Source organism: Acinonyx jubatus, chromosome C2 (genome assembly GCF_027475565.1).
Source record: "Acinonyx jubatus isolate Ajub_Pintada_27869175 chromosome C2, VMU_Ajub_asm_v1.0, whole genome shotgun sequence".
NCBI classification, from domain to species: Eukaryota; Metazoa; Chordata; class Mammalia; order Carnivora; family Felidae; genus Acinonyx; species Acinonyx jubatus.
Window position 1 is genome coordinate 137752667 of NC_069384.1, and position 26749 is coordinate 137779415.

Below are 26749 nucleotides of genomic sequence, written 5' to 3' on the forward strand. Positions count from 1 at the left end.
AATTCAAGCCCTGCTTTGGGCTCTGTGCTGACAGCTCAGAGCCTGCAACCTGCTTCACATTCTGTGTCTCCCTCTCCCTCTGCCCCTCCCCCACTCACACTATGTCTGTCTGTCTGTCTGTCTGTCTCTCTCTCTCTCTCTCAAAAGTAAATAAACATTAAAAACAAAATAAAAAACATGTTAGAAAACAACAAAGCTACATTTGGAATGATACCAGGAAAGCTTATATTCTGTTGTCTGTGAGTGGTAACTTTTTTGAGAACTGAAAAAAAAAGAAGGGTTTGACTTCCTCAAACTATGTAGGGGCATCAGAGGCTTGCACTTTTGTCAAAAGCTTATTTAACCTTCAGATAAGATCAGTAGGCACGTTAAAGTTCTATAGCCTTCCTGTCTAACACATGTGTGGGGGAACATTTTAAATAATAAAGAAACATGACCTGCTACATTGGCTAACTCACATGCCGAAATGGCTCTTACAGTACAGGTAAGAGAGGCTAGTTCTGGAAGTCTTGAGTACCTTGAGCACTTTCATCTCTCAATATAGAATGGAGAAAAGGCACAGAGTCAAGTTGGGAGGTGGGCAGTGAAAGCAGTGTTGCAAGAAGTCATCCGTTTGCTGAAGAAATGAAGAGAGTAGCATAAAATCAGTATTTCTAGTTTAAAAAGCTGAAAAAAAGAAGAACTTGGTAGCTAAAATAAAAATGGCTTTTTACCAAACCTGAATCTAGTCCTTGAAACATGCCCAGGATAAAAAGGTGAAAGGAAACCCAGGTGTTAGTCTTGATCTCTGGTCTCTTCTCTTACATGGGGCAGTCCATCATAATGGTAACTATATAGTTTCTGCAGTTGAGTCTTCATATCTAAATTGATAGCAGTTGTGAAATGGTAAGAGCCTCTCCTTAGGATCAGAGCACGCTGGTTTTCTGCTGTGTGTGTGGTCTTGAGCAAAACATTTCACTTTGCAGAACCTTAATTATATCACTTTTTTTTTAAGACTTTTTTTTAATGTTTATTTATTTTTGAGAGACAGACACAGAGCGCGAGCGGGGAAGAGGGAGACACAGAATCCGAAGCCGGCTCCAGGCTCCAAGCTGTCAGTGCAGAGCCCGATGCCGGGCTCGATCCTACGAATTGTGAGATCGTGACCTGAGCTGAAGTCAGATGCTTAACTGACTGAGCCACCCAGGTGCCCCTTAATTATATCACTTTTAAAATGAAAGCTTTGGGGGTGCCTGAGTGGCTTAGTTGGTTGAGCATCCACCTTCGGCTCAGGTCACGATCTCACAGCTCATGAGTTTGAGCCCCGTGTCCTCCTCTGTGCTGATAGCTCAGAGCCTGGGGCGTGCTTCAGATTCTGTGTCTCCCTGTCTTCTCTCTGCCCGTCCCCCACTTGTGCTCTGTCTCTCTCTCAAAAATAAATAAACATTTAAAAAAATTTTTTTAATGAAGGCTTTGGATAGAAGAGATTTTCAGTGAGAGCTTTTTCATTTTTCAGGTTCTCACCCTTGCAGATGCATGCTAAGAATTGCTACTGAAGTCCGTAATTTTTTCTATGGGGAAGAGGGTGTGTTGAAAAGGAAGAGAAAAAAATCTGCAGATAACTCAATTAACTTATTTCTAGAGTCTTTCAACTAACTAAAGGATTATATAATTCAGTATTTTAAGTAGTTCTTGTTGATTTTATGCCTGATTGTCTAATTCAGTAGAATTCTAGTCCTGTTCTAATGCTTCTGCTTCTTTTGTGTTTTGAAAAAGCTGAACTAGATGGTCTCCCAAGTCTTTATAATTGTAACCTTATTTCTAACAACCCACATATACAAAATAAGATTTGGTTCTTTTTGGCTGTAACTTATCTTTGTCCTTACAAAGATGATGTGTCTTATCAAAATGCAGCTTAGGAGGAAAAGGAACAATATGCAGTTTTTCCCCATGGTCTTCCTTCCTGTTTCCCAATTTTTCTGTTTCTCCGTATTCATTATTTTGTACAGTTACGTCTTAAAATTTTAAGTCTTTTGCAAAGTTGTATACTCCTTGCAATATATCACACATTGGGAACATTTAAATATACACAAACACACACGTACGCGTAACACGGAAAGAAGTCTAAGGTGTCATGACCTCAGAGTCTGCCTTCTTCAGTAACTTTCAGAAGGCTAGTTTTACTCACTAAGCGTACTAACTTACTTAGCTACTACCTTCCCTGGGAAAAGGAAGTATTGTGATTATTAAGTAGTAGTTATTGTTTCATTTAAAAACCTCTTTTTCTCTAGTTTCTTCCTTTCTACTGAGTTGTTGACCTGTTAACAAAGGATACAAATAGATGATGGTAGTGACTTCAAGGTAAGATTTGATAAAAGATAATCTACAGTCAAGTGAAGTCATTTTTTTCTTATTCTTCACATTTCAAATCTGGGAAGTGTGATTGAGGACAGAGATCCTCACATTTATTAAGCACTCATTGACAGAAAGTATAAAATAATTCTTTTTCTTGAAATACTTCATGAATAAGGGCCAGACCACTAAGAACTAGAAAGAAAATGTATGAAGGAGAAAATATCAACCATTCAAGCCTAGTGAACGAAATGGATCTTTTCTGCCACCATTATTATATTGTAACTTCCTAAGATGTTGTGGTGGGCTTTGGTGTTACAGGTATTCAAAAAAAATTTATAAACAAATATAGGAAACCTCAGGAGTTGATGAAATACCATTCTTCATCTGTGTTCTCAAGAGCTACAATCCTGGCCTGTTTTCTCAACACCCTTTTAGCCATAGGGGATGTTTTTCACTATCAGAATGAGTTCTTTTTTTTTCCTGTGACCCAGGTAATGCTGTTGCTAAATATTTCTTCTTTCCCCAGTATTAAAGCTCCCCAAAATAACTTTTTATAATGCTGTTTTTGCATAGAATGTTACCACTTCCAAAAGAGTACTTAGCCTTTGAGGGGAAGGAAGATGTCACTGAGGAGAATGTAGCTAAGTTGAGGCCTATGGGACGAATAGAATGGTCAGACCTACAGAGCATCTTATCTGAATCCAGGAGGCAAAAAAAAAGCCCAGCTGTCTTGAAGGTTTTATAACTAAGTCCAATATGACCGGAGAATGGAGCTGGAGGAAAAGGGAGTAGCAAAGAGATGAGGCCAGAAAGGTCAGCTGGAGCCGGGTATTTTTGAAAGAAAATTTGGGTTTGATCTTGAAAATATTAAGAAGCCAGAGAAAGCAGGCAAGCAGAGGATCCCATTTAAAGGATTTTCTGGAAATTGCCCTATCAGCAGCAGTTTGATGGATGGATTGGAGGAAAGCAAGATTGGAGGCAGGGAAACAGGATGCTGGTGCCGTCATGTAAGTAAGAGCTAATGCAACCAGTAGACAGATTACATAGATTGTACAGGCTTTGGGTAATTTAGAGAAGAGAAGGAGGAAGCACAATCAAGGGTGACTCTTGGGTTCCTCCCCAGATTAGAGGTTCCATCAGCGTTTGATGACGAGATACCTAGAAGGAAGATGAAAAAACAAGGAAACTGAGAGTAGAACCCCTCAGGCAGCAGACACTGAAGAGATGTCTTAGGAGAGGACAAAAGAATTGTAGAAGTACACTAAAGCAGAGAATGTCTCTTGGAGACATACCTGGGGAAGAGAGCTTTTTAGGAATCAGGGAGTAGAAGCTACAGTTTTAGTAAAATGAAAACAAAAGGCACTGTTGGATTTAGCAACAAATAGGTCAGCTCATGGCCTTGAGAACAGTGTGAAAACATTTCCCCCTTAACTCCCCCACTCCCACGTGTTTTTTCTCTTTTCATTCATTCATATCATTTATACAGTTTGATGGTATTTCCCCTCTTCAGCTGCCTTTCCTACCTTCCTTATCTGTAACTCGTCTGAGCCTTGCTTTCATATTTTCTAAGGGATAGGCCTATTCTTTCCTTCCAGTTTGACATTAAAGAAACGTGTGTTACTGTGTTTTAAACAAGCAGCTTAGTATTCCTACAGCTGTTTACTCTTAGAGGGACTTTGGACGTATGGGCAGCAGGTCATTTGCCTGTGAACATTGTGCTCGCCACTGGAAGGGATGAATTCGTCTATGAGGAATCTGACATATAAGAGATTTCCAGAGCTCTTGAGAAATCCCTTGTGCTGTCTCCTCTTCCCCATTCAATCCCCATCAACTTCAGGTTTGTGTGGGCATATCAGAGATTCTCTACAAAGGCAAGTTCCTTGTCCCATGGAGCCAGAATTCCTACGTTGCCTGGGCTTCCTTACTCTTTCTCTATCTCAGAGTCAGTGTTAAATGAAAAGGCAGCAGACACAGCCAAAATTTCTTGGTCTTAGAGTCACAGCTGGGGCACAGCACACTGAAAACATTCAGATGTATTTAAAACAACTTATGATCTTAAATAAAGACAGCGCTTAGTCCTTTTCAGCATTTTTATTGTAGATGTGTTATATTTCGCATGTACAGAAGGGCTCATCCTCTGTAGGCAGCACAGAAAGCTGAACAGTTTACAGTGTTGATCCTGTGACAGAAGTTGTCCACGTGGCAACTTTGGTTATTCAACTAATTTGTACTTTGCTAACTGATACTTGCATTTTAGTAGATTTGTCTAATTGCATTTTATTTTGAAATATAATTCTGTTAGCTGTGTTTATCTTTTTTCTTTAAAAAAATAAAATCTGAAAACAAAGTTAAGGGTAGTAATCATTACAAATACTGCAAGTGGGAGGGAAAACATTGCAAATAACCTCATACCTAAAAATCATGATGTTAAATAAACGTTCCGTTCGGTGAAAAATTGGATTTCCTGGAAGTGGCAGCTTGGATTCCTCATGGTTTCCAAAGTTCTGCCCTATTGGAATACGTATCCTAAGATTAGGTTGCAGGGTCATGGTGGTGAGTCTTGGCAGCCTGTTTTCTAGTCCTGGGATGTTGAAACCCTTCTTATAAAATCAGGCAGTTAATCTTTTGAGTGTGTTGGTGAATTTCTGTGTCATGCACAGGGCATAACGACTAGAATGCAGCTATCATTTGGAGGCTTATTATTTGGGCTTTTACAGGCCCCATTTTCCAAGCTCCGGGAGTACATCTCTGATAAAACTTCACAGTTGTCCCACAAAGTTAGTGCTGTATTGCCCCATTTTGCAGATGAGGAAACAGACAGATAGAAAGAGTATATAAGGAGAGTACATATTTACCCAGGGCGTATACAGGTAGGAGTGGAATTCCAACAGGCAAGTCTGACTCAGGCCCATTCATGTTCTTCACCATCACTCTGTAGTGCATATGTCCTCTGACACCAGCTTTTATTTGATCAACTTAAGGAAGAAACGATCGCTAAAAATATAAAACGGTCTGCAGCTTCTGCTTCTCACTTTTTTGATCCAAGTATGTAAAAGTCCTTTCTTCTGTTTTATGTAAATCCAAGTCATTCTGACATATTAAAAAAACAATTTGGTCAGTAGGGACTACTGGAGTTTCTAAGTCTGTACTGTCCAGTATATATACAACCACCAGCTACATGGGCTAGATTTAAATTCATTATAATCCAGTGAAATTGAAAATCCACTTCCTCGTTCTCACTAGATCCATATCAAGTGCCTAATGGCCATGTGAGGCTAGTGATTACGATGGTGGATAAGAATAAGCGCAAAAACATTTCATTATCACACAAAGTTTTATTAGCGCTGCTCTAGAACACTGTTGCCAAATAGAAATATAATATGAGCCACTTATGTAATTTTAAATATTCTAGTAACCACATTAAAAAAATAAAAATAGGTAAAGTTAATTTTAATATATTTTTAGCCCAGTGTATCTCAAATATTATCATGTCCACAAGTCATTAACAAAAAAGTAATGATGTATTTTACCTTCCTTTACATTGTCATTGAAATTTGGAATGTATTTTATAGTTTATAGCGTATCTGAATTTAAACTAGCTGCATTTCAAATGCTCAATAGCTACGTGGCTACCATATTGTACGACACACTTCTGGACGTTTATCCCAGGGTTTCTCAGCTGGGGCATATCAAAATGGGAGTGGGTTGGGGCACCTGGGTGGCTTAGTAGGTTAAGCATCCAGCTCTTGATTTTGGCTCAGGTCATGATCTCATGGCCATGGGCTTGAATCCGTGTCAGGCTCCACAGTGAGCATGGAGCCTGTTTAAGATTCTCTCTCCCTCTGCCCGTGCCCCACGCATGCACACCTGCGTATGCTCTCTCTCTCTCAAAAAGCAAAAAATGGGCGCCTGGGTGGTTCAGTCCGTTAGGTGTCCAAATTTCAGCTCAGGTCATTATCTGAACGCCCCCTCCTCCCCCCCGCCCCACCATCGTCAGGCTCTCTGCTGACAGCTCAGATCCTAGAGCCTGCTTTGGATTCTGTGTCTCCCTCTCTCTCTCTCTCTCTGCCCCTCCCCTGCTCACACTCTGTCTGCCTTTCTCTCTCTCTCTCTCTCTCAAAAATAAACATTAAAAAATTTCAAAAAACAAACAAACAAACGGGCACCTCGGTGGCCCAGTCAATTAAGTGTCTGACTTCGGCTCAGGTCATAATCTCGCGGTTCCTGAGTTTGAGCCCTGCATCAGGCTCTGGGCTCACAGCTCAGAGCCAGGAGCCTGCTTCGGATTCTGTGTCTCCCTCTCTCCACCCCTCCCCCGCTCACACTCTGTCTCTCTGTGTCTCTCAAAAATAAATAGTTAAAAAAACAAAAACAAAAAAACAAGCACAAAATGGGAGTGGGACAGAGGGCTGTGTAATTCAGGAACCATTACTATAAGCTTTGGGCTTGGAGGGAGTGCGCAAATGCCACTTCTCAGATCACAGAGGAGGCCAGCCTGCTAAAACTTAATCTGTATGTATCCAAGAAGTGATAGAAGTCTTAGATGCATTTTGAAACACTACCCTGTGTTCAATATAGTTTATTACTACTAGTACTTTCTTTAAAAAGGCACATTTGGACGGTATAAACCAACTGAGAATGATGTTAGCTGTGTTATTTAATCCATAGTTGATAACTGCACAGACAGCTGACTGACTTCAAAGAACCAATAAAATTTGGTATTCTGACTAAGAACCAAATAAAACCTAAAATGTGCACTAATTAAATGTAAATTATTTATAGACAGCGGCTGCTTTTGTGAGACGTCTCCTGACTTCTGCTTCTGAGTCCCTTCCTTGGTGGCACTATTTGGTTCCTCGTCAGCCCAAATTATATAATTAACTGTGATGACCATTCTTGGAAGATCATCTTAAAATTTCTCAAATGACTCAGAAAAATTGCGTCTTGGTATTGTGGAAACATGTCTACGCACATTGTTTCATAGCTGTGTTCTGTGTGTGTTTTTTCAACTAAATTTCTTCATCCTCCTTGAAGTAATGTTGTAACTACAAACCTATAATTTACTCTACTTTTAAGTTCTTCCTTCTGATAAACTTATCTATTCATATTGAGTCTAATTATAGCTCAAGGCGTAACCATGTGCATTATTCATCTGAATGAGTGAGCTTGTCTGGCAACAAGGAGCTGTTGTTGCCAAAGCTTTATTGTCATCTGGCCTCGGTACATTCTGTCTGTACCTCACTGTCAGCTTCAGGAGAGGTAGGTAAAGAGGATGCGGCAGGGGTGCGTGCCCTGCTTCTCAACATATTTCAGTACTTTGCAATACACTGTGATCTGATTTTATTTTTTTACTTCATCCTTTTTAAATAAGAGAGATCGAAACTAGAGACAAAATTGAACTTTGCTTCAGGGAGTCTGGGTGGTTCGCTCAGTCAGTTAAGTGTCCAACTTCAGCTCAGATCACCATTTCATGGTTCATGAGTTTGAGCCCCACGTCGGGCTCTGTGCTGACAGCTCACACACCAAATCACAGTCTGCTTCGGATTCTGTGTCTCCCTCTTTCTCTGCCCCTCCCCTGCTCAGACTCTATGTCTCTCTCTCTCTCAAAAATAAACATTAAAAAAAATTGTTTGATTAAACTCTTCTTCATTCCCCATTTTCAGAACTATCCCATCAATCGCCCTACACCTCTCTCCTGTTCCCTGCACATCCACTGTCATGAATTTAGGTCTGTCTTTTTTAGTTCATTTCTTTAAAGACTTGGACATATATGTGTGTCCACAAACAATATATAAAATACTGTTTTATGCTTCTAGTTTATATAATAGGATCACACTGCACATATGCTGCATCTTACTTTCTTCATGTATGATTTTGATAGACTTTTTTGGCACACTTGTTCTTAATACAAAAACTTGGTACATATCTAAGAACATATCTAACACGTAAGTAAATTATGAGACCTAGTAATGAAACAGGTAACTCCTAAATCCACCATACATACTGAAAAGTAGACCATCATCAGAACCATTGCAGCTCCTAGATGCTTCTCCTCTACCATCTGATTCTACACAAGAAACTACTCTTTGGAGCTTTGTTCTCTTTCATTTTCTTGCCACACCACATATGTATGTGTCCTCAACAGTATATTTTTAAACTTGATGAAAATGCTATATCATATTGTATATATTTCTTTAGACTTGCTTTTTTTATTCAATCTGATATTTTTAAGATTTTCCATGTTAATCAGTGTATTTTCACTCTGTGTAGTATTCCTTTGGATGAATTTATTCCTTTTTCTGTCAATGGACATCTGTGTTGTTTCCAGTTTTGCTATTACAAATAGTGTTTCCATGAACATTCTTGTATATGTCTTCTGGTGCACATGTGTAAAAATTTCTCTGTGGTATGTACCTAAGAATGCAATTGAAATGTTGTAACACAGGAGTATATAGATTCAACCTAAAGTCCACGTTCTTATCCAAAGTGATTGAGCACTCTTCAACAAGGTATAGGAGTTCTTGTTTTTCCACATCCTCATCAACAGTTGATTTTGTCACGCTTTTATTTTTGCCTGTATATAGTGTAAAATAATATTAAACTGTAATTTGAAGTTTTCATTTCCATAATTTAATGAAATTGAATATTTTTCATATGATTATTGGCCATTCATGTTTCCTCTTTTTTGGAAATGCCTATTTATGTCTTTTCTAAGTTATTGCTAGTCTTTTTCTTTTTGATTCACAGGAATCCGTATACTGGACACTAGAATTTGATCAATTTTATATGATCCAAATGTCTTTTCTTAGTTTGTGGCTTGCCATTCTCTTTAGGCAACCTCTTAAACTTCTGACTTTTGCATTGAAGTGCTTAATCCATCTACAACAGGGTTTGTATATTTATTGAAGTAGAAATCCAGTTTTTCTATTTGTCATATACAAAAACTGTTGCTTAGCCCCATCACTTCTGACATATATCAGATTCCTGTAAGTGTGCAGAAAAGTTTGATGATTTTCTCTGAGCTTCCAAGCACATCTTAGAACTAAGTTGTCAAGTTTATTTTTTTCATAAGTTTATTTTTATTTATTTAGAGAGAGAGAGAGAGAGAGAGGGAACCCCAAGCAGGCTCCTCGTTATCAGTTCAGAACCCAATGCAGGGCTCAATCCCACAAACCATGAGATCATTACCTCAGCCGAAATCAGGAGTTGGATGCTTAACCATCCGAGCCTCCCCATCAAGTTTCATTTTTTAAATAACTGTTACACTTTTGATTGGAATTGCATTGGATCAATACAGGGAAAATTGACATCTGTAGGATGCTGGATCTCCCTACTCATAAACTCTCCATTTATTTAATTCTCTTCAAAAAAATCTTACATATTTTTATGAAACTTATTCATAGGTTTTTTGTGTGTGTGTTTCTAATACTATTACAAGATATTTTAAAATATATTTTCTAATGTTGTTAGTGTGTTGAAATTTAGTTGGCTTTTCATATTGATCTTATATCTAGCCACTTTATAAAGTCTTTTATTAAGTTTAATAAATTTTATATAGTTTTTTTGTGTACATAAATACTGCAGATGCTCACAGTTTTATTTTTTCCATCTCAATCCATACCTTTTGTTTTTTCCTTCCTTGTGTCTTCCATACCTTGATGGATATGATCTCTAATACAGTATTGATTGGAAGTATATGTAGTGGGTGACCTTATCTTGTTCCTCAATTTTTAAAGGGTATACTTTTGGTATTTTGCCACTGAATATATTAGTTGCTGTGAGGTTTTTGGTAGATATTCTTTATCAGGTTAAAGAAGTTTCTGTCTATTCCACTTTTGCTAAAAAGTTTCTTTGTCATAAATGGCTATTATTAAAGCCTATTGAGTGCTTTTCCGGCACCCATTGAGATTATCCCTTTTTTTTCCAACTTTAATATCTTAGGTAAATTACATTAATGATTTTCTATTATTAAACTATCCTTGCATTTCCAGTGCATATCCCAACTTAATTAAGATGCATGCTTTTGTGCTACACTGCTCAACAATGAAGTTTTTGTAGATCTAAACTAATTTCAAAATAAGAAAGAGTAGTAACTAAATCTTTGTTGACAATAAAATCCTCCCCAAAGGGTTTGCTACTGGACATGAGGGGAATTTGTGGCTATTAGATGTAGGTATTAGCTTGATGTAGCAAAAAGAACACTGAAAAGCTGAATTATAATCTCATTTTGTCCTTTTGTTCACCTGAGAGATTGCAATTCATGTGACTCATGTGGGCATTAGTTTCCTCAGCGAGTTTCTCTGAGAGTCAGAGACAGATGTTTATCGCTAGTCGCCATGTGGCTTCACTTGCTTTCCTATTAATGCATCATCATCAAACAAAATGTACTTACTAGGCCTTAAGACGGGGCAAAAATCTATTCCTCAAGGAACTTCTAGGGAGTGGCAGAAAAAGTAAACACTTTAAAAATACAGTTTATGGGGGTGCCTGTCTGGCTCAGTTGGTAGGGCATGCAACTCTGGATCTCGGGGTTGTGAGTTCAAGCCCCACGTTGGGCCTAGAACTTACTTTAAAACATTTTTTAATTAAAAACATTGTTATAAAATGAAATACATCTTGTTTTCTACAGGCCACACTATTCATGATACATGAGGGCCAAGGGAGCAGAGATTCTTTGGCGGGAAAAGAGAAAAGAGGAAGATTCACGTGGGATATGATACTTGAACTGAATTTTATGGATGATGAACATTTACTGATCTCTATGAACCTCATTTGTATTCTCAGTTGTTAACAGACGGATTAGATTATTTTTTATTAGACTTTATTTTCTCTAGTGGCCCTTCTGTCTTCAAAAATTTGTCTCTTTCACTCTATGACCAAATCATCTTTTTTAAGACCTCACAAATAATGTCATGCTTTATTAAACATTTGTGCTTCTACCTCTGGTCTTTGGTCCTAGGAATCTTTTGTTCAATAGGTACAGGATTGTGGATGGCAAAACAGAATCTTCCTGATTCTGTTTTATTAAGTAATACCAACATCTTTTCTTTATAGAATATTGATGATACTGACAAGTGAACCATCATATAGAATTATCCTACTTGTTGTGTTTTATTGCAATTGCTCAATTTATTGTTACCAAAATAGAATTTTTTTTTTAATTCCAGGGTTTACATAATCTCTAAGCACATTTCATTTGTATATCTTATTTCAGTGCTGGACCCAAAGGAGACAACATTTATGAATGGAGGTCAACTATATTGGGACCCCCAGGATCTGTCTATGAAGGAGGGGTGTTCTTTCTTGACATTACCTTTTCACCAGACTATCCGTTTAAACCCCCTAAGGTCAGTATGAAGTATTCATCCATTTTTAGCAATATGTACTGTTGTATATGTATACACATATACATATTCTTAAATATACATATCTAGGAATGCATGTCTATTCTGTTAACACAGACAGATTTCCAGGGCTAATTGTATTTAAAAGGAAACAGAATGTGAAAAATTATAGGCTATATCCCTACCCCAGCCGCTCACTCATATTTCATTGATTTTTCTCATCCTTTCTCAGCGTCTCCTTTCTGTGGTTTATGTTGTAATGTAACATAAAACAGCATGTAATGGGTGGAACTAGGTGAGTGAGATTGGGCCTTTGCCAGCCTTGGAACCCAGAAAACCAGACACAGCCCAAAGCTGGAGCCAGAACCGAGCCCAGGAGCCAGACTAAATGCAGAGGGAGTCCCACTACTCAGGTCTTAGGGTACTTAGGGTACTCCAGCTATGGAGTTTGGAGTTTTGAAAGTTCAGCTGCTCACATGAACTACACATGTGCTAGAATGGAAAGTGTGACCCACAAAGGCTGAAAAGTGATGCCAAGAGAATTTAGTAAAGAAGTATTTGTAATAGTTGGTTAATGTAAATGACTAATTAATGAACATAGGAAATTTACACTTATTTAAGACAAAACTATACACTTTAAGAATTCTTCACGTTCCTTTCTACTGTCTGTAAGTCAGTCATTTGATGATTTGATGGGTTTTAATTCATTCTCCACTTTGAAAAGGAAAAGACCCTAAAAATACTGACTCTGTGCATTGGCCACCAAAAAAGAATTCTTATTTGACCTGACTTAACCCCTCATTGCAGAGGGAAATAAAACTTACTTGAGATGTATGTTGGAGTGCACAGTTTTAAAAAGTGAAAATAAAACTGCCTTTACCATGAATTTCTGTAATTCCTCTCCCTCCCTTTTTTCCCTCTCTTCCTTCCTTCCTTTCCACTGATGCTTGGATATCAAAGCAAAAGTAACAAGTATAATTTTACTAAAGAAGAAACCAAGGCACAGAGAAACTAAGTAACTGTCCCAGTATTACACAGCATGCAAATAGTGGTGTCAGTGTTTGAACCCAGGAAGTTGGAGTCCAAAGCCCATGTTCTTTTCTACATCACACAATACATTTTATCCAAGCTGACAGAGCTGGTGGCACCGGTGACCACCCATTCCTGCATCAGGTTGGTTTTCAGCGATGAAGCAGTAGTGTGTCTAATATTTACTTTCTCCTTTTACTGGAAGGGATCCTTATGTCTTTCATTCTACTGGGACCGATCCCATAAATCACCTGGAGTAGTTCTTGCACTGCCAGTGATGCGAGGACCTTTCTCGGCAGCCTGTTCAGTAGAGGAAGGACAGAGCAGGGAAGAGGAGGAAAAGTTCAGATCAGGGCGTTGTGCAGCCTGTGAGTCTGGTGCAGGCTGTTCTCTGCATCCGAAATACGCATCTCAGAAAATCTGTGGGCTTATCCACGTTCGGCATGACAGAAACGTGTAGATTTAAGCTAGAAGAGGGAACTGATAAGTTAGATAAAATCATTGTTTCCAAAAAGGCTTGGATGGACTGAAGAATGGCCTGAAACTAACAGGATGGAATTTAACAAGACTAAATGTGTAGTATTTCAGTGAGAATTAGAAGGAAATCATGATACAAGACAGGAAAGAGAGACCTACTTCATGTTCATGTAAATAAAACTTGTGGGCTTTTAGCTGACTAAAATTCTTTGGGAACTTAAGGTTCCTGAAGCCTTACGGTGACATTTTCGGGACTACGATCCCCAGAGCTCTGCACCAGTTGCGCTGTATCTGGAGGGCTTCATTCACTTCTAAGCTCTTCATTTTAAGAAGAATAAACAAGATTAAGCTGGGGAAAGAGTCATCCACATTCCTGAGCTGCTTCGTTGGGTAAAACACTACCGTGGACATCAGCCGTGCCAACTCCTTTCTTTTCTAAAACACCCCACAAAGGGTTAGATGTTCCCTTTCACAGATGAGGAAACTTAGGTGAGGCTTGGAGAGGTTTCTGGTAGACAACCAAGAATTTACTGAAATCTGACTTTACAGACGATGTACTTTCCGCTGTTAACCTGGAGATGTTCACCAGTAAAAATAGGACTAGGAGGAATGTAGTATCTGTCCTCAAATGTTTCAGGAACTGTGGTGTGGGTTAGGGTTTAGACCTTACTCTGGATGGCTGGATGGGACAAAAATAGAAACAGGAGGGTGTCACAGGGAAGTAGATGTTAATTCTTATGGGGAATATCTGATCCACAGCTGTACAGTCTGCTTTTGAATAGCTCGACTTCTGAGACAGTGGGCTTCCCTTTCCTGGGAGTAACTATTTGCTAATATTTCTGTTTTTTAAAAAGCTGAATTATTACCTATCAGAATATTACCAGAAAAAAATTAAGCTCCACCACTGAATGAATTTGATTAAACAATCTCTTAGGACAAAGGAAAAATCAAACTTTGGTAACTCAAATCACAATTTAAATGCACACTTAAATGTGCACCCGTGGGAAGTTTTTCAGAGCAAATTATCATCCCCTAATTTATCAGTTTTAGAAACCAGATTTTGTAGACAGATATGCTCTTTGGTGGGGGTTGTGGGTGTCTTGAAAGCTGTTAGCTAAAACAAACACTTTTATTATTAATAGTTTTGAGGTACCATGTCCATGCCTTTCTAGTCTCCTGTTATTCTAAGTAGTCTGCATTTGGCATTGTCTTGGTGCTTTTCCTCTGTTGCCATCACCCTTTGTTCTTTTTTCATCAGCCTTAGCCACATAGTTTGATTAATGAGCCATTTCCCAATACTCTGAAGAATGAACCCAGATAGTAGTAGGTGTCAGAGAGAAGTGTTAGTGAGGCCAGAGGTTCACAAATAAATCTGACTGGCTGCCTGATGGTTATCAGATATCCATACCATAAAATTAGAATATAGCGTAATGGGATCCATGAGATGACTTTTCCCCAAAATCTTACACTTGGAATCCTAAGTGAGGACTTTAAATGCCCTCATGCTCAAAATAAATACTTTGACATAATAAGCCATTTAGCCATGTTTTTCAGTTTAAAAATATCAATAAATAAACCTCTACCACTTAAAATGTGGGAAAAAATAAATACTACAGTGCTCAAATACATCATGTAAATGTCAGTGGAGTGATTTGGATGCCTCTTCAAGCCATAGGAACTTTTGGGAGTAGGACTTCTTTAGTTTGAAAATCCCACACTCAACTAGCTGATTTTTCAAAGTCAGACAGACAAGCCATTCCAATCATTTCTTCCAAAATCCATCTAAATTTTAATAAGGCAAGCAAAACAATTTTTAATTGAGTATTTAATGTCCATTAAATTTAGTATGCTGGTTTTAAATAGGTCAAGTACTAGTTACATTTGGAAATGCTGCATCCGAGTATGATTCTCACTGCATTAATTTTGTATAATCAATATGTTTATGCTGTCTTACTAAACCTACAGCATTCTTGTTTGTACAACCTTGTTAATTGTATCTGCGGTATCTGATGCCAAGTCTTCAGTTGAATATTTAGCCATCAATGATAATATTATTTCTATGGGAAAATATCCATTTAATGAAACTATCTAAGAATAATATGGCCAAAAGAAAAGCATAATAAATTTCTGGTATATCCCAAAGCTTTTTAATACTGTATTTTTTTCAGTATAGACATATATTTCAGTGTTATAATTCAGGTATCTATTTATTTGTAAACTAGAAATTGCTTTTTATCTTATTGGGGATTACATTTTCCTATTCATATTATAGATAATTACTCCTGTGCTCAAAACCTACACTTTTTTATAAGTCCAGTGTGTAAATATTTTAATGTTCTTTACTCTACAAAGTCTACATATTTGTTATAGAATAAAAAGTAATTGAAATAAGCAAAAGGAAAAAATTTTAATTACCTATAATCCTAACCCAAAAATTAATTATTCATGCCATTTTGTATATCTCCTTTGAGACTTTTGTTCTCTGCATATAAATATGTAGTATGCATACTCACAAATATATAAATAAATATTGGGCCCTATTGCTCCTGCTTTTAGAATTACTTTTTGCCTAATATTCTGTTTTCACCAAACACTTAATATTGCTCAATAAATATGTAGTTGCATTAGAATTATTGAGGCTACAGGGTATTCCATTGTATATATATACCAAATTTAGTTTCCTGTTGTTGGACATTTAAGCTGTTGCCAGTATTTCTGTTATAATCATTGATGTGATGAATATCCTTACAATTACATATTTCCTATACTTGTATAATTATTTCCTGAGGCTAAATGGGTTGACATGGAACTCCTGAGTAGATAGGTTTATATCTGTAAAATTTTGTTAAGGGCTGACAAATTGCCCTCCAGAAAAATCGTATCAGTTTACATCATGGCCATCAACATAGTGAAGAGTACAGTTCTTCCCTTCAGTCTGCTCAGCTCTGAGGATTCTTAGTCTTTTTAAATCTTTGCCAGACCAATAGAGGAAAAGTTAGGAGATGTGGAACTTTTCACATATACTGTTGTCCAGCTCTTTCTCTTTTTGTGAATAATATGAAAATCTTTCCCTGGAAGTTATACACCAAATAAAATTAACAAGCATACTTGAAAAATTCAGAAGCAAAATAATAGGGTAAGTTTTATTTCTATATTGTTTTATTTCTGTATTCTCTTTTTCTACTGAAAACACTTTGCAAATATTGTGACACCCTGTGTGTGACATATTGTGTCTCAGAGATTCTGATGACAATACGTGCCAACTTAGTCATGTTAGGTAACAGGTCAGATCTTTGTTTTTACAGCAGAAATGCGTAGAGGTAGCCCTTTCAGGTTTGATTTTTTTTTTCTGTCTCCCTGTGGATCTGCATATTCTTATAAAAAGTAAGTGGGCATTTTAAAACAGATTTAAGAGTAGGTAGGTAGGTAGAATGAAGTATGTTTGTTAGTTTAGTGTCTCAGGCAGCCTGTGCACAAGTCAAACATGCTGTCAGTGTTCATATCTTTTACTGGAAAACACTGTTTTCTTTGGTAATGGCAAGACGGTATCTGCCGGTAGGTATTTTCCAAAAAGGAATGATAAAATCTATGCCTAAAATGTTTTAAAAACTGAGTGCATGCATAAAAGTATTTGTGTGAGTAAAAGAAAGCTCTTTAATATTAATAATACCTAAAAGCTTTTTAATGTAATTTTTTTCATAACAAATTTTATCAATATATTTAAAAATAATCTTAGCCATCGTTTCAGAGCATATTTTATGTTTTATGGGTTTTTTTTTAAATCTAACTATAACATTGCTTACTAATGAAACGTCATCAAATAAGAAGAGTCTTAACTGCTTTCAGGCAATGAAATAGATAATTCAGGTCCATCATGTTTTCAAAATCTGTATTTTATTATCCTCATTAGAGTTTAACCTTAAACTGACAGGACAAGGCTAGTCATGAATAAAGTAGCTAATTAGTTATAGTAAGGAGCAATGATATTCAGCATTTGAAAGCCAGAGTGAGATCTATACCTAAAACAAGTTCAACGAGGAGTTTTGCTTTTTGTTTGAATTAGGTTATTATTATTTACTTGTTTTTATTGTTGTTTCTGTTTTTGCTGTTGCTCGAAGAAGTTGATGGTGTGTCAGGTTTTGAGAAGGAGCCATGGTTTACATACGAAAATGCAGTTTCCCACTCATTTGCTCTGGCCTTGGGGATAGAATACACAAGTTGTGGAGTAACATGAATTAACTTGTTTAACCTGAGTTCATACATTTATACAAAGCCTGGCTGTGAATTAAGTGCTTTCATATGTATTGAATTGCCTTTTTGGCATCTCCAGTTTAACATCAACAGTCATCTCAAACCTAACAGGTCCAAAAGCAAACCATTGATTGCACAGCCCCATCCCACTCCTGCCAAACCGGCTCCTCCCGTCTTCCCCATCTCAAGTAAAGAGAATTCCATTTTTCTAGTGGCTAAAGGTAAAAACTCTGCAGTCCTTTTTTTTTTTTTTAATTTTTTTTTTAACATTTATTATTTTTAAGACAGACAGAGACAGAGCATGAACGGGGGAGGGGCAGAGAGAGAGGGAGACACAGAATCGGAAACAGGCTCCAGGCTCTGAGCCAGCAGCCCAGAGCCTGACGCGGGGCTCGAACTCACGGACCGCAAGATCGTGACCTGAGCTGAAGTCGGACGCTCAACCGACTGAGCCACGCAGGCGCCCCTCTGCAGTCCTTTTTAACTACTCTCAAACACCCTAGCCAGGCCCAGTCTCACTGGCTTAGATAAATATTCAAAATAAATCCAGACTCTAACCATTTCTCATCACCTCTCCCTAGTAACAAACACTGTGGCCCAAACTACCATCAGCTGCTCCCCTTCCCCAGATTATTGTGGAAGTCTCCTGTCTTGTATCCCTGCTTCTGTTATCCCTTCTGCTGTGTGCACCCCTATACCAAATGGTCCTTTTATAATACGTCAGATATATCAGTTCTTTGCCTAAAGCTTTTCAGTGATTCCCAACTCACTGAGTAAAAGCACACAAAACCTTGTAAAATCGCAATATACTTTTCAAAACCGCTGTCGCTCATGGCACCTGGGTGGCCCTGTAGGTTAAGTGTCCAACTTTGGCTCAGGTCATGATCTCGTGGTTCATGAGTTCAAGCCCCACATCAGGCTCTCTGGTGTCAACGCAGAGCCTGCTTTAGATCCTCAGTCTCCCACTCTCTTTGCCCCTCCCTCACTCGCTCGCTCTCGCTTTCAAAAATGAATACACATATTTCAAAAATCACAATCACTCTTGACTCAGGTACTGTAAGTATACTGCTTTCACAGAACCTTGACATTTGCTCTTCCTTCTGCCTGTATTGTTTTCCTCTGCCTAAAATTCGTGTGGCTCACTCCATTTTTCCCTTCAGGTGTCTGCTCAAATGTTACCTTTTCAGAGAAGCTCTTGCTTGACATCTGCTCCCCATGAGCTTTCCCACCGCAACCACCATACTTGATTTTTCTCCATAGCACTTCGCCCTCCTGGCATGATACATTTCTTTGTCCGTGAGTTTATGTCTACCTTTCTTCCTTTAGCGTGTAAGTTTCTCGAGCACAAGGACTTTGTCTGTTTCGATGTCACGCCTATATTCCGGCAGCTGTAACAATGCCTGGAGATTCGATAGGCATTCGGTAAAAAATTGTTGAATTAATTTAATCCAAAGAACTTTGCCCTAAAGGCTGTATTCATTACTAACATCACCCCTGCTTATAGACTAGAAAACTAAGGCTCACTGAGGTTAAGTGGCCCAGAGGTCACATGGAAAGTAAGCAGCTAAACTGGACTCCAAACCCAGTTCTAAACTGATCCTTTCATTCCCCAACAGTAGAGAAGATTTGAATTGCTCCGGTTCCTGGGAGAAGGAACACTTATGTTTTACACTTTGGTATAAGTTAATTATATCAGATCATTCTCTAAAGCAGTTTGGTGGGGAAAGCAGATGAAATTGATGATACAAGGAGAAAAGAATGTTAGGAAGAGATTTCAAGTGCCTTTCAGTTTGGGCAAGGATCTTTTTTTCCAAAAGGCACCTGGGGCTTTTCTCCAGCGTCTTCCTACTTCAAAGACACTGAGGTATTAATTCCATGTTGAACCACAAATAACTGACTTCTGGATTTTGTTAACCCTAAGGTAAGAGAAGTTACTTCCCATTTCACAGGTCCTTTTCACAGTTAATTACTGTCAAAGTAGCCTTGTATCCTCAGTGTCATGACTGGGCTACAGCATTACTTGTATCTCATAAGTTTTCTTTTTTAGTCCATTCTCCTTTATAATAAACCATTTAAAAATGCCATGGTATATGTTAATGTGGTGTGAAATTTCAGGATGCATATGATGAGTAAAAATTGATCCAAACAGTGGTCATTGTCTTCCTACTTTTAAAACAGTATGCATTGTATCCATTTGTGTGTCCTACCACCAATTTAAGAATTACTAAGAAGGATTGGATTTTGTTTGTTTGTTTGTTTTCACCAACTTTATTTGTTCTAAACAAAATTAAATTTGCCGATAAGCTGAAAGCAAATCAGCCATTTGGCTGACAGGAAGGTCAATTTCGTCCTATTTTGTGAGGATTCCCCCTTTCTAGTTTTATAGAATGTGATGCAGTCCCAGATTTTGGAGCAATACCTTTAATTTATCACTGTCTTTCTTGAAGTGCTTATTGCCCAAGACATCTTAATCTATTTGGGTTGGATCCACTCAGCCCCCTACACCTTTGCCCAAGCTCAGATGTTGGTGTGTATTCAGCCTCTCTCATATCTACTCACACACCCCTTTGAGAGTCTTGCCGTAGAGGTAGGCGTCTCAAACAAGTATTTTACTATGTTCCTTCGTAGTCTGAAGTTCCATTCTCTCTGACCTCACTCCACATGGGAGTGGGTGTTTGTTGATATTACCGTCACCATAACTGGAAGGAATGGGCAGACCTAAATTCTTTCACAAGGGATGTTCTTCTGTAAGGAGGTTCAATGAACAAAGGAAACTGGATGTTTGGAAAATGAGGAACCCTCTTGCTGTCACAGCCATGGGAAGATGGCAACTCACCAGAGAGAGGTGGTTTTTCCAAAGAAAGGTTCCCAAATTTAGACAAGTGACACTCTCCCCTCGAGAGGGTTTTCTGAAGAGAAAAGGGTGGGGTGGCTTCAAGATGAAATCTTCAGGATCCCAACATCAAAGGGCAGGGACCCACTAGTCCCAGAAAACAAGGTTAACACTGGGGACTCTGAGAGAAACACTGTGAGTCTCAGAAAGTTCAGAGATAACAAGGCAGTGTTGAAGGAATAGTCTGGTGAAGAGGGAAATTTCTTCACAACTAAGCCCGAAGAAAGTTCAAATTTGCAATTTTCTTAACCTTGTAGAAAAGACTCCCTGATGAGAACAGATCAAGACCTAGAACAGACAGCGTGTGTTGATGAAGTGTCTGTAAATTTTAAAACAAATTATTTTCTGTCATCCACTTGAGAAATGAGGTGGGGAAAATGGTATTCTACACGTAAGAAAAAATTGTGATTGTTCTTTACCTTATTTAAAGGTATTACTTGTTTGGATGGCTATATATGTAATGCTGTTTTGTTCGTGTTTGGATAGAATGGGGAGGTCTGAGTTCATTTTTAAGACTACCAGCCAAATATCAGCTCTTTTCTAGCAAATGATCAAGTTTCCTTGATTTTTCCCCTTAGACTTGAATCTGGATCTCTTATTAAGATAGCAGCCTCTTAGAGATTTGCTTAAGCAGATCCAAGGAAAATTAGGGAGAAAGGAATGTTCTCAGTTCCTAGCCGACCAAGATCACAGTATGTAATCGTGGCTTGTCACTGAGTTAGGGGAAAGATGTGACCATTTGGCCCTTACAAGTATTTTGCAGTCTTCCCCTATAGAAAATAAGGAGAAACAGAGTCACGCAAAAATTAAAGATTATGAATAGAATAGACCTAATATCAGATAGCTACACTACTTCATACAGGTGTAACTATTCTAAGCAATCTGATACATTTTTCTTATGGTATTAGTATGTTAGCAGAAACCTGCCAAAATTCTTATAAGTTCTTACTAGTTTCTATTTAAAATGTCTGTGCTAAGGCTAATAAAGCAAAGATTTATTGAGCCCTTACTGCTTTCTGGGCCTTGATTCATAAAGATCAATAAGACACAGCCCCAGGGACCATGTAGACAAGGAGAACAACAAGCAGGGGTTAATACAGTAGTCCAGGCTAGGAAACAAGGAAGGCGGAGCTTTGGGGATAAAGACAAGGGGAATGGTATGTGAATTCTTTTTTTTTTTTTTATTACTTTCTTCAGTAAATATGCATGTACCATGCACCGTCCAGATACTGAACATACAGAAATGACTCTTTCTTGAAGAGCTTACATTCAAGAAACCATAGAGCAAGATTTCTCTACTTCAGCATGGTTGATACTTTGGACAAGATAACTCATTCTCGCGGAGGGATATCATTTGCATTGTAGGATCCATAGCAGCATGTCTGGCCTCTTCTCACTAAATGCCAATAGCAGTCTTTCTCCCCCACTCTGAGCCCCCCAATTTGTGACAGACGGAAGTGTCTCCAGATATTGTCAGATGTCCTCTGGAGGCCCTAGGGAGATCACCTGTGGTTGAGAAGCAGTATTCTCTTTTATTTTCTTATTCGAGTGTAATTGATACGCTCTGTTACAGGAGTTTCAGGTGTCCAGCGTAGTAATTCAGCTTCATTATGCTGTGCTCACAAGTGTAACTACCATCTGCCAACCATATACCACTATTACAGTATCATTGACTACATTCTATCTTTTACATGCTGTATCTTTTATTCCTGTGACTAACTCATTTCATACCTGGAAGACTGTACTTTTTTTAATGTTTATTTATATTTACTTTTGAGAGACAGAGAGACAGAGAGAGAGAGAGAGAACACTCAAGCAGGAGACAGGCAGAGGGAGAGAGAGGGAGAGAGAGAATTCCAAGCAGGCTCCGCACAGTCGGTGCAGAACCCAATGCGGGGCTCAGTCCCACAAAGCCTGAGATCATGACCTGAGCCACATCAGCACTTAGATGCCTAACCTACTGAGTCACCCAGACACCCCTAGAAGACTGTATTTTAACCTCCCCTTCATCCATTTTTCCAACCCCCTATACCCCTTCTCTCTACCAACCATCAATTTGTTTTCTTTATCTATAGATCTGATTCTGGTTTTTGTTTAGAGAAGCACTGTTTTAGCAGTAACATTGGTATCCGCTTTTAACTGATTAGAGACATCTGTGAGGACTCTCCAGTTTCTAACGAGTAACCAGGTAGGGACATGTTTCCTAGGAGGAACATATAGGACATTTGGCTGGGAAATGTTCATTAGGCAGCTTTACAGATCTGGAATTCAAGTGAGGGATATGAGCTAGAGATACAGGTTTGAGGATTGAAACCCTAGAATAAATGACCTCACCCACAGAAATATGCAATTTTGAACCAAAACTGAGTTTTTGAAACTAAAAATTTTCAGAATGGGTGTCCCAAAGGAAAGACTGATAATTGAAAAGAGCAACAAAACTCACATTTTCTTTCTTTCCATATGTTCTCAGTATTTGAGGATTGGAGGTTATTTTCCATGCAAGAGTATACAGTAATGCCTCACAAAATATCATATTCTTATTTTAAAAAGACTCATCTGTTAATAAATCATAACAGCATGAATAATTATACCAGTCAAACAAATTAATCTTCCTACAAGTGCCTAAATAAGGACTAAAATAAATCAAAATAATTACTCCTGCAAGGGAATGGACTAAATGACCTTCTGCAAGCTCTCCTTGAGCCTTTTTTCAGCTTCAAATTCTACTGACATCTTGGTGGTTATGGAGCGTTGTGTACTAGATATCATACTGTATTTCTTAATGGCTAGTATTTTATGTTAACATTAAGTAATTTTACATTCACTATCGTACTTGATCCTCTCACTTTGATAGGTAGGTTTCATTATTGCAGGAAACTGAAACTTTTTTTTTAACGTTTATTTATTTTTGAGACAGAGAGAGACAGAGCATGAACGGGGAAGGGTCAGAGAGAGGGAGACACAGAATCCGAAACAGGCTTCAGGCTCTGAGCTGTCAGCACAGAGCCCGACGCGGGGCTCGAACTCACAGACCTCAAGATCATGACCTGAGCCGAAGTCGGCCGCTTAACCGACTGAGCCACCCAGGCGCCCCCAGAAAACTGAAGCTTTTAAGTAAAGTGATTAGGATCACATAGCCAATAAGTGCCAAGGCCAGGATGAGAACTCCTGGCCTCCTCGTGAGATTAAGCCCCACATCTGGCTCTGTGCTGATAGTGCAGAGCCTGCTTGGGATTCTCTCTCTCTCTCTCTGTCTCTCTGTCTCTCTCTCTCTCTCTCTGTCTCTCTCTCTCTCTCTCTCTCCCCCTCCCCCTCTGTCCCTCTGTCCCACACTCTCTCACTCTCATTGTCTCTCTCTCTCAAAATAAATAAATACAAATAAATAAGTAAATAAAGAAATTTGGCCTCCTGATCCATTCCAGCTACCCTGACCCTTCACATCTGTAGTAGCTAAACTGGAAGTGATCTTTGCTAAAAACACAACAATCCAGTTTATTGCCAACAGCCATACTTTAGATGACCCCTTGCCTTCTTTTATGTACTTGATGGAAAACATCCATTTTGCTTTTGTTTTTGTGAATAATTAGGTTAAATAAGGTTTTTTGTTTTGGCATTTGCAAAATTATAAATTTACATATGTATGATATATATATTTATATTCTCCCTATACATTCCCACTAATTTATTTTAATCTCTAACCCTATAGATTATATAAAATAATAGTTTATACGATAAGGAAATAACATAAAGCAATATGTTTATTTCACGTTTTTGCCATTATTTTATTCATTTCCACATTTTTCTTCCTTTCTTTCCTTAAAACGAATTCTTTGGGGCACCTGGGTGGCTTAGTCAGTTAAGTGCCCGACTCTTGGTTTTAGCTCAGGTCATGATCTCACAGTTTTGTGGGTTCAAGCCCCGATTCAGGCTCTGTGTTGACAGTGTGGAGCCTGCTTGGGATCTCTCTGCTCCTCCTCAACTCGTGCACATGATCTCTCTCTCTCCCTCAAAAATTAATAAACTTAAAAAAAAACCCATCATCTCTTCTGTAGTGGTTTGCTTTTAAAAACAGACTGATTTTTTTATTGAATTTTATCTGATATACAATATAATATTAACGTTAGGTGTATAACATAGTGATTCAACATTTATATATGTTACAAAATGCTCACAAGTATAACTACCATCTGTCACCATACAGAGATACTACAGTATGATTGACTATATTCTTTATTTTTAATGTTTTAATTTATTTTTGAGACAGAGAGAGATAAAGGATGAGTAGGGGAGAGTCAGAGAGAGAGAGACACTCACACACAATCTGAAGCAGTCTCCAGGCTCCGAGCTGTCAGCACAGAGCCCGACGTGGGGCTCGAAATCACAGACTGTGAGATCACGACCTGAGCTGAAGTCAGATGCCTAACCGACTGAGTCACCCAGGCACCCCAATATATTCTTTATATTCTTTATATTCTTTAGTGGGCTGTACTTTTCAGCCCACTCACTTGCATTTTATAACTGGAAGTTTTTACCTCTTAGTCTCCACCTATTTTGCCCATCTGCCCACCTCCCTACCTCTGACAACTGCCAGGTTTTTTCTGTGTTTAAGAGTCCATTTCTGTTTTTTATTTGTTCATTCATTCATTTTGTCTTTAAGATTTCACATATAAGTGAAATCATACAGTAATTGTCTTTCTCAGTCTAACTTATTTCACTTTACTATAATATCCCTTAGGCGTGTGTATGTGTGTGTGTGTGTGTAATCTTCTTTACACACACACACTTGGGCTGATTCCATATCTTGGCTACTGTATGTAATGCTGCAGTAAACATAGGGGTGCATGTATCTTTTCAAATTAATGTTTTCATTTTCTTTGGATAAATAGTAGTGGAATTACTGGATTATATGGCATTTCTATTTTTAATTTTTTGAAGAACCTGAATATTGTTTCTCACAGTGGTTGCATCAATTTACATTTCCACCAGAGTATACGATTTAGAGTGATAGTAGCCATTTTTATTGGTGTGATGTCTCATTCTGATTTGCATTTGCACTTCCCTGATGATGAGTGATGTTGAGCATCTTTTCTGTTGACTATCTGTGTGTCTTTCGAAAAAGGTCTATTCATATCTTTTGCCCATTTTTTAATCAGTTTTTTAAACAAATGTTTAAAACAAACATTTTTAATGTGTGTTTTTTTGGTGTTGAGTTGTAGGAGTTCTTTATATATTTTGGATATTAACCCTTCATTGGGCATATCATTTGCAAATACCTTCTCCCATTTACTAGGTTGCCTTTTTGTTTTGTTGATGGTTTCATTCACTGTGCAAAAGCTGCTTATATTGAAGTAGTCCCAATAGTTTATTTTTGCCTTTGTTTCCCTTTACCTTAGGAGACGTATCATAAATACGTTAAGGCCAGTGTCCAAGAGACTACTGCTTGTGTGGTCTTTTAGCATTTTTATGGTTTCAGGTGTCACATTTAGCTCTTTAATCCATTTTGCACTTATTTTGGGGTATAGTATACAAAAGTGGTCCCGTTTCATTCTTTTGCATATAGCTGTCCAGTTTTCCCGACATCATTTTTTTAACTTATTTTTGAGAGACAGAAACAGAGCATGAATGGGGGAGAAGCAAAGAGAGGGGGAGACACAGAACCTGAAGCAGGCTCCAGGCTCTGAGCTGTCAGCACAGAGCCCGACGCAGGGCTCGAACCCATGAACTATGAGAAGCCGAAGTCAGATGTTTGACTGAGCCACCCAGGTGCCCCCCAACATCATTTATTGAAGAGACTTTCTTTTTCCCTATTGTATATTCTTGCTTTCTTTGTCATAGGTAAATTGGCTGTATAAGCATGGGTTTATTTCTGGGCCTTCTGTCTTCTTCCATTGATATTATGTCTTTTTGTGCCAGTACCATAACGTTTTGAAATCTGAGATTGTGATACCACCAGCTTTGTTCTTTTTTCTCAAGATTGCTTTGGCTATTCAGGGTCTTTTGTGGTTCCATACAAATTTTAGGGGTTTTTTTCTAATTATGTAAAAAATACTATTCATATTTTTTATAGTGATTGCACTGAATCCCTTTCCATTTGTTTCTGTCATCTTCAATTTGTTTTATCCGTGTCTTACAGTTTTCAGAGTACAAGTCTTCTACCTCTTTGGTTAAATTTATTCTTAGGTATTTTATTCTTTTTGATATGATTATAAATGGGATTGTTTTCTTAATTTCTCTTTTTGCTACTTTGTTATTAGTGTATAGAAATGCAACAGATTTCTGTATATTAATTTTGTATCCTGCAGCTTTACTAAATTCATTTATTAGTTCTGAAATTTTTTGATTGGGTCCTTAGGGTTTTCTATATATAGTATCATGTCATTTACAAATAGTGACAGTTTTACTTCTTCTTTACCAAAATGGA

At 38.1% G+C, this 26749-nt stretch overlaps 1 protein-coding gene across 7 annotated transcripts in view; it reads left to right on the plus strand.

Moving 5' to 3' along the window:
• Window positions 1-26749, plus strand: part of UBE2E2 (ubiquitin conjugating enzyme E2 E2) — a 371623-nt gene that overhangs the window by 272186 nt on the left and 72688 nt on the right. For 6 of the 7 annotated variants that reach the window (XR_008298020.1, XR_008298019.1, XM_053221513.1 and 3 more), the window contains one exon: window positions 11549-11681. The exons of the other annotated variant lie outside the window; for it this stretch is intronic. Coding sequence is in view for 4 of the 6 variants with exons in the window: in XM_053221513.1 (XP_053077488.1) it covers window positions 11549-11681 (133 nt within the window). In the remaining 2 variants the exon portion in view is untranslated. The remainder of the gene's footprint in view (window positions 1-11548; window positions 11682-26749) is intronic. 7 annotated transcript variants of the gene reach the window in all.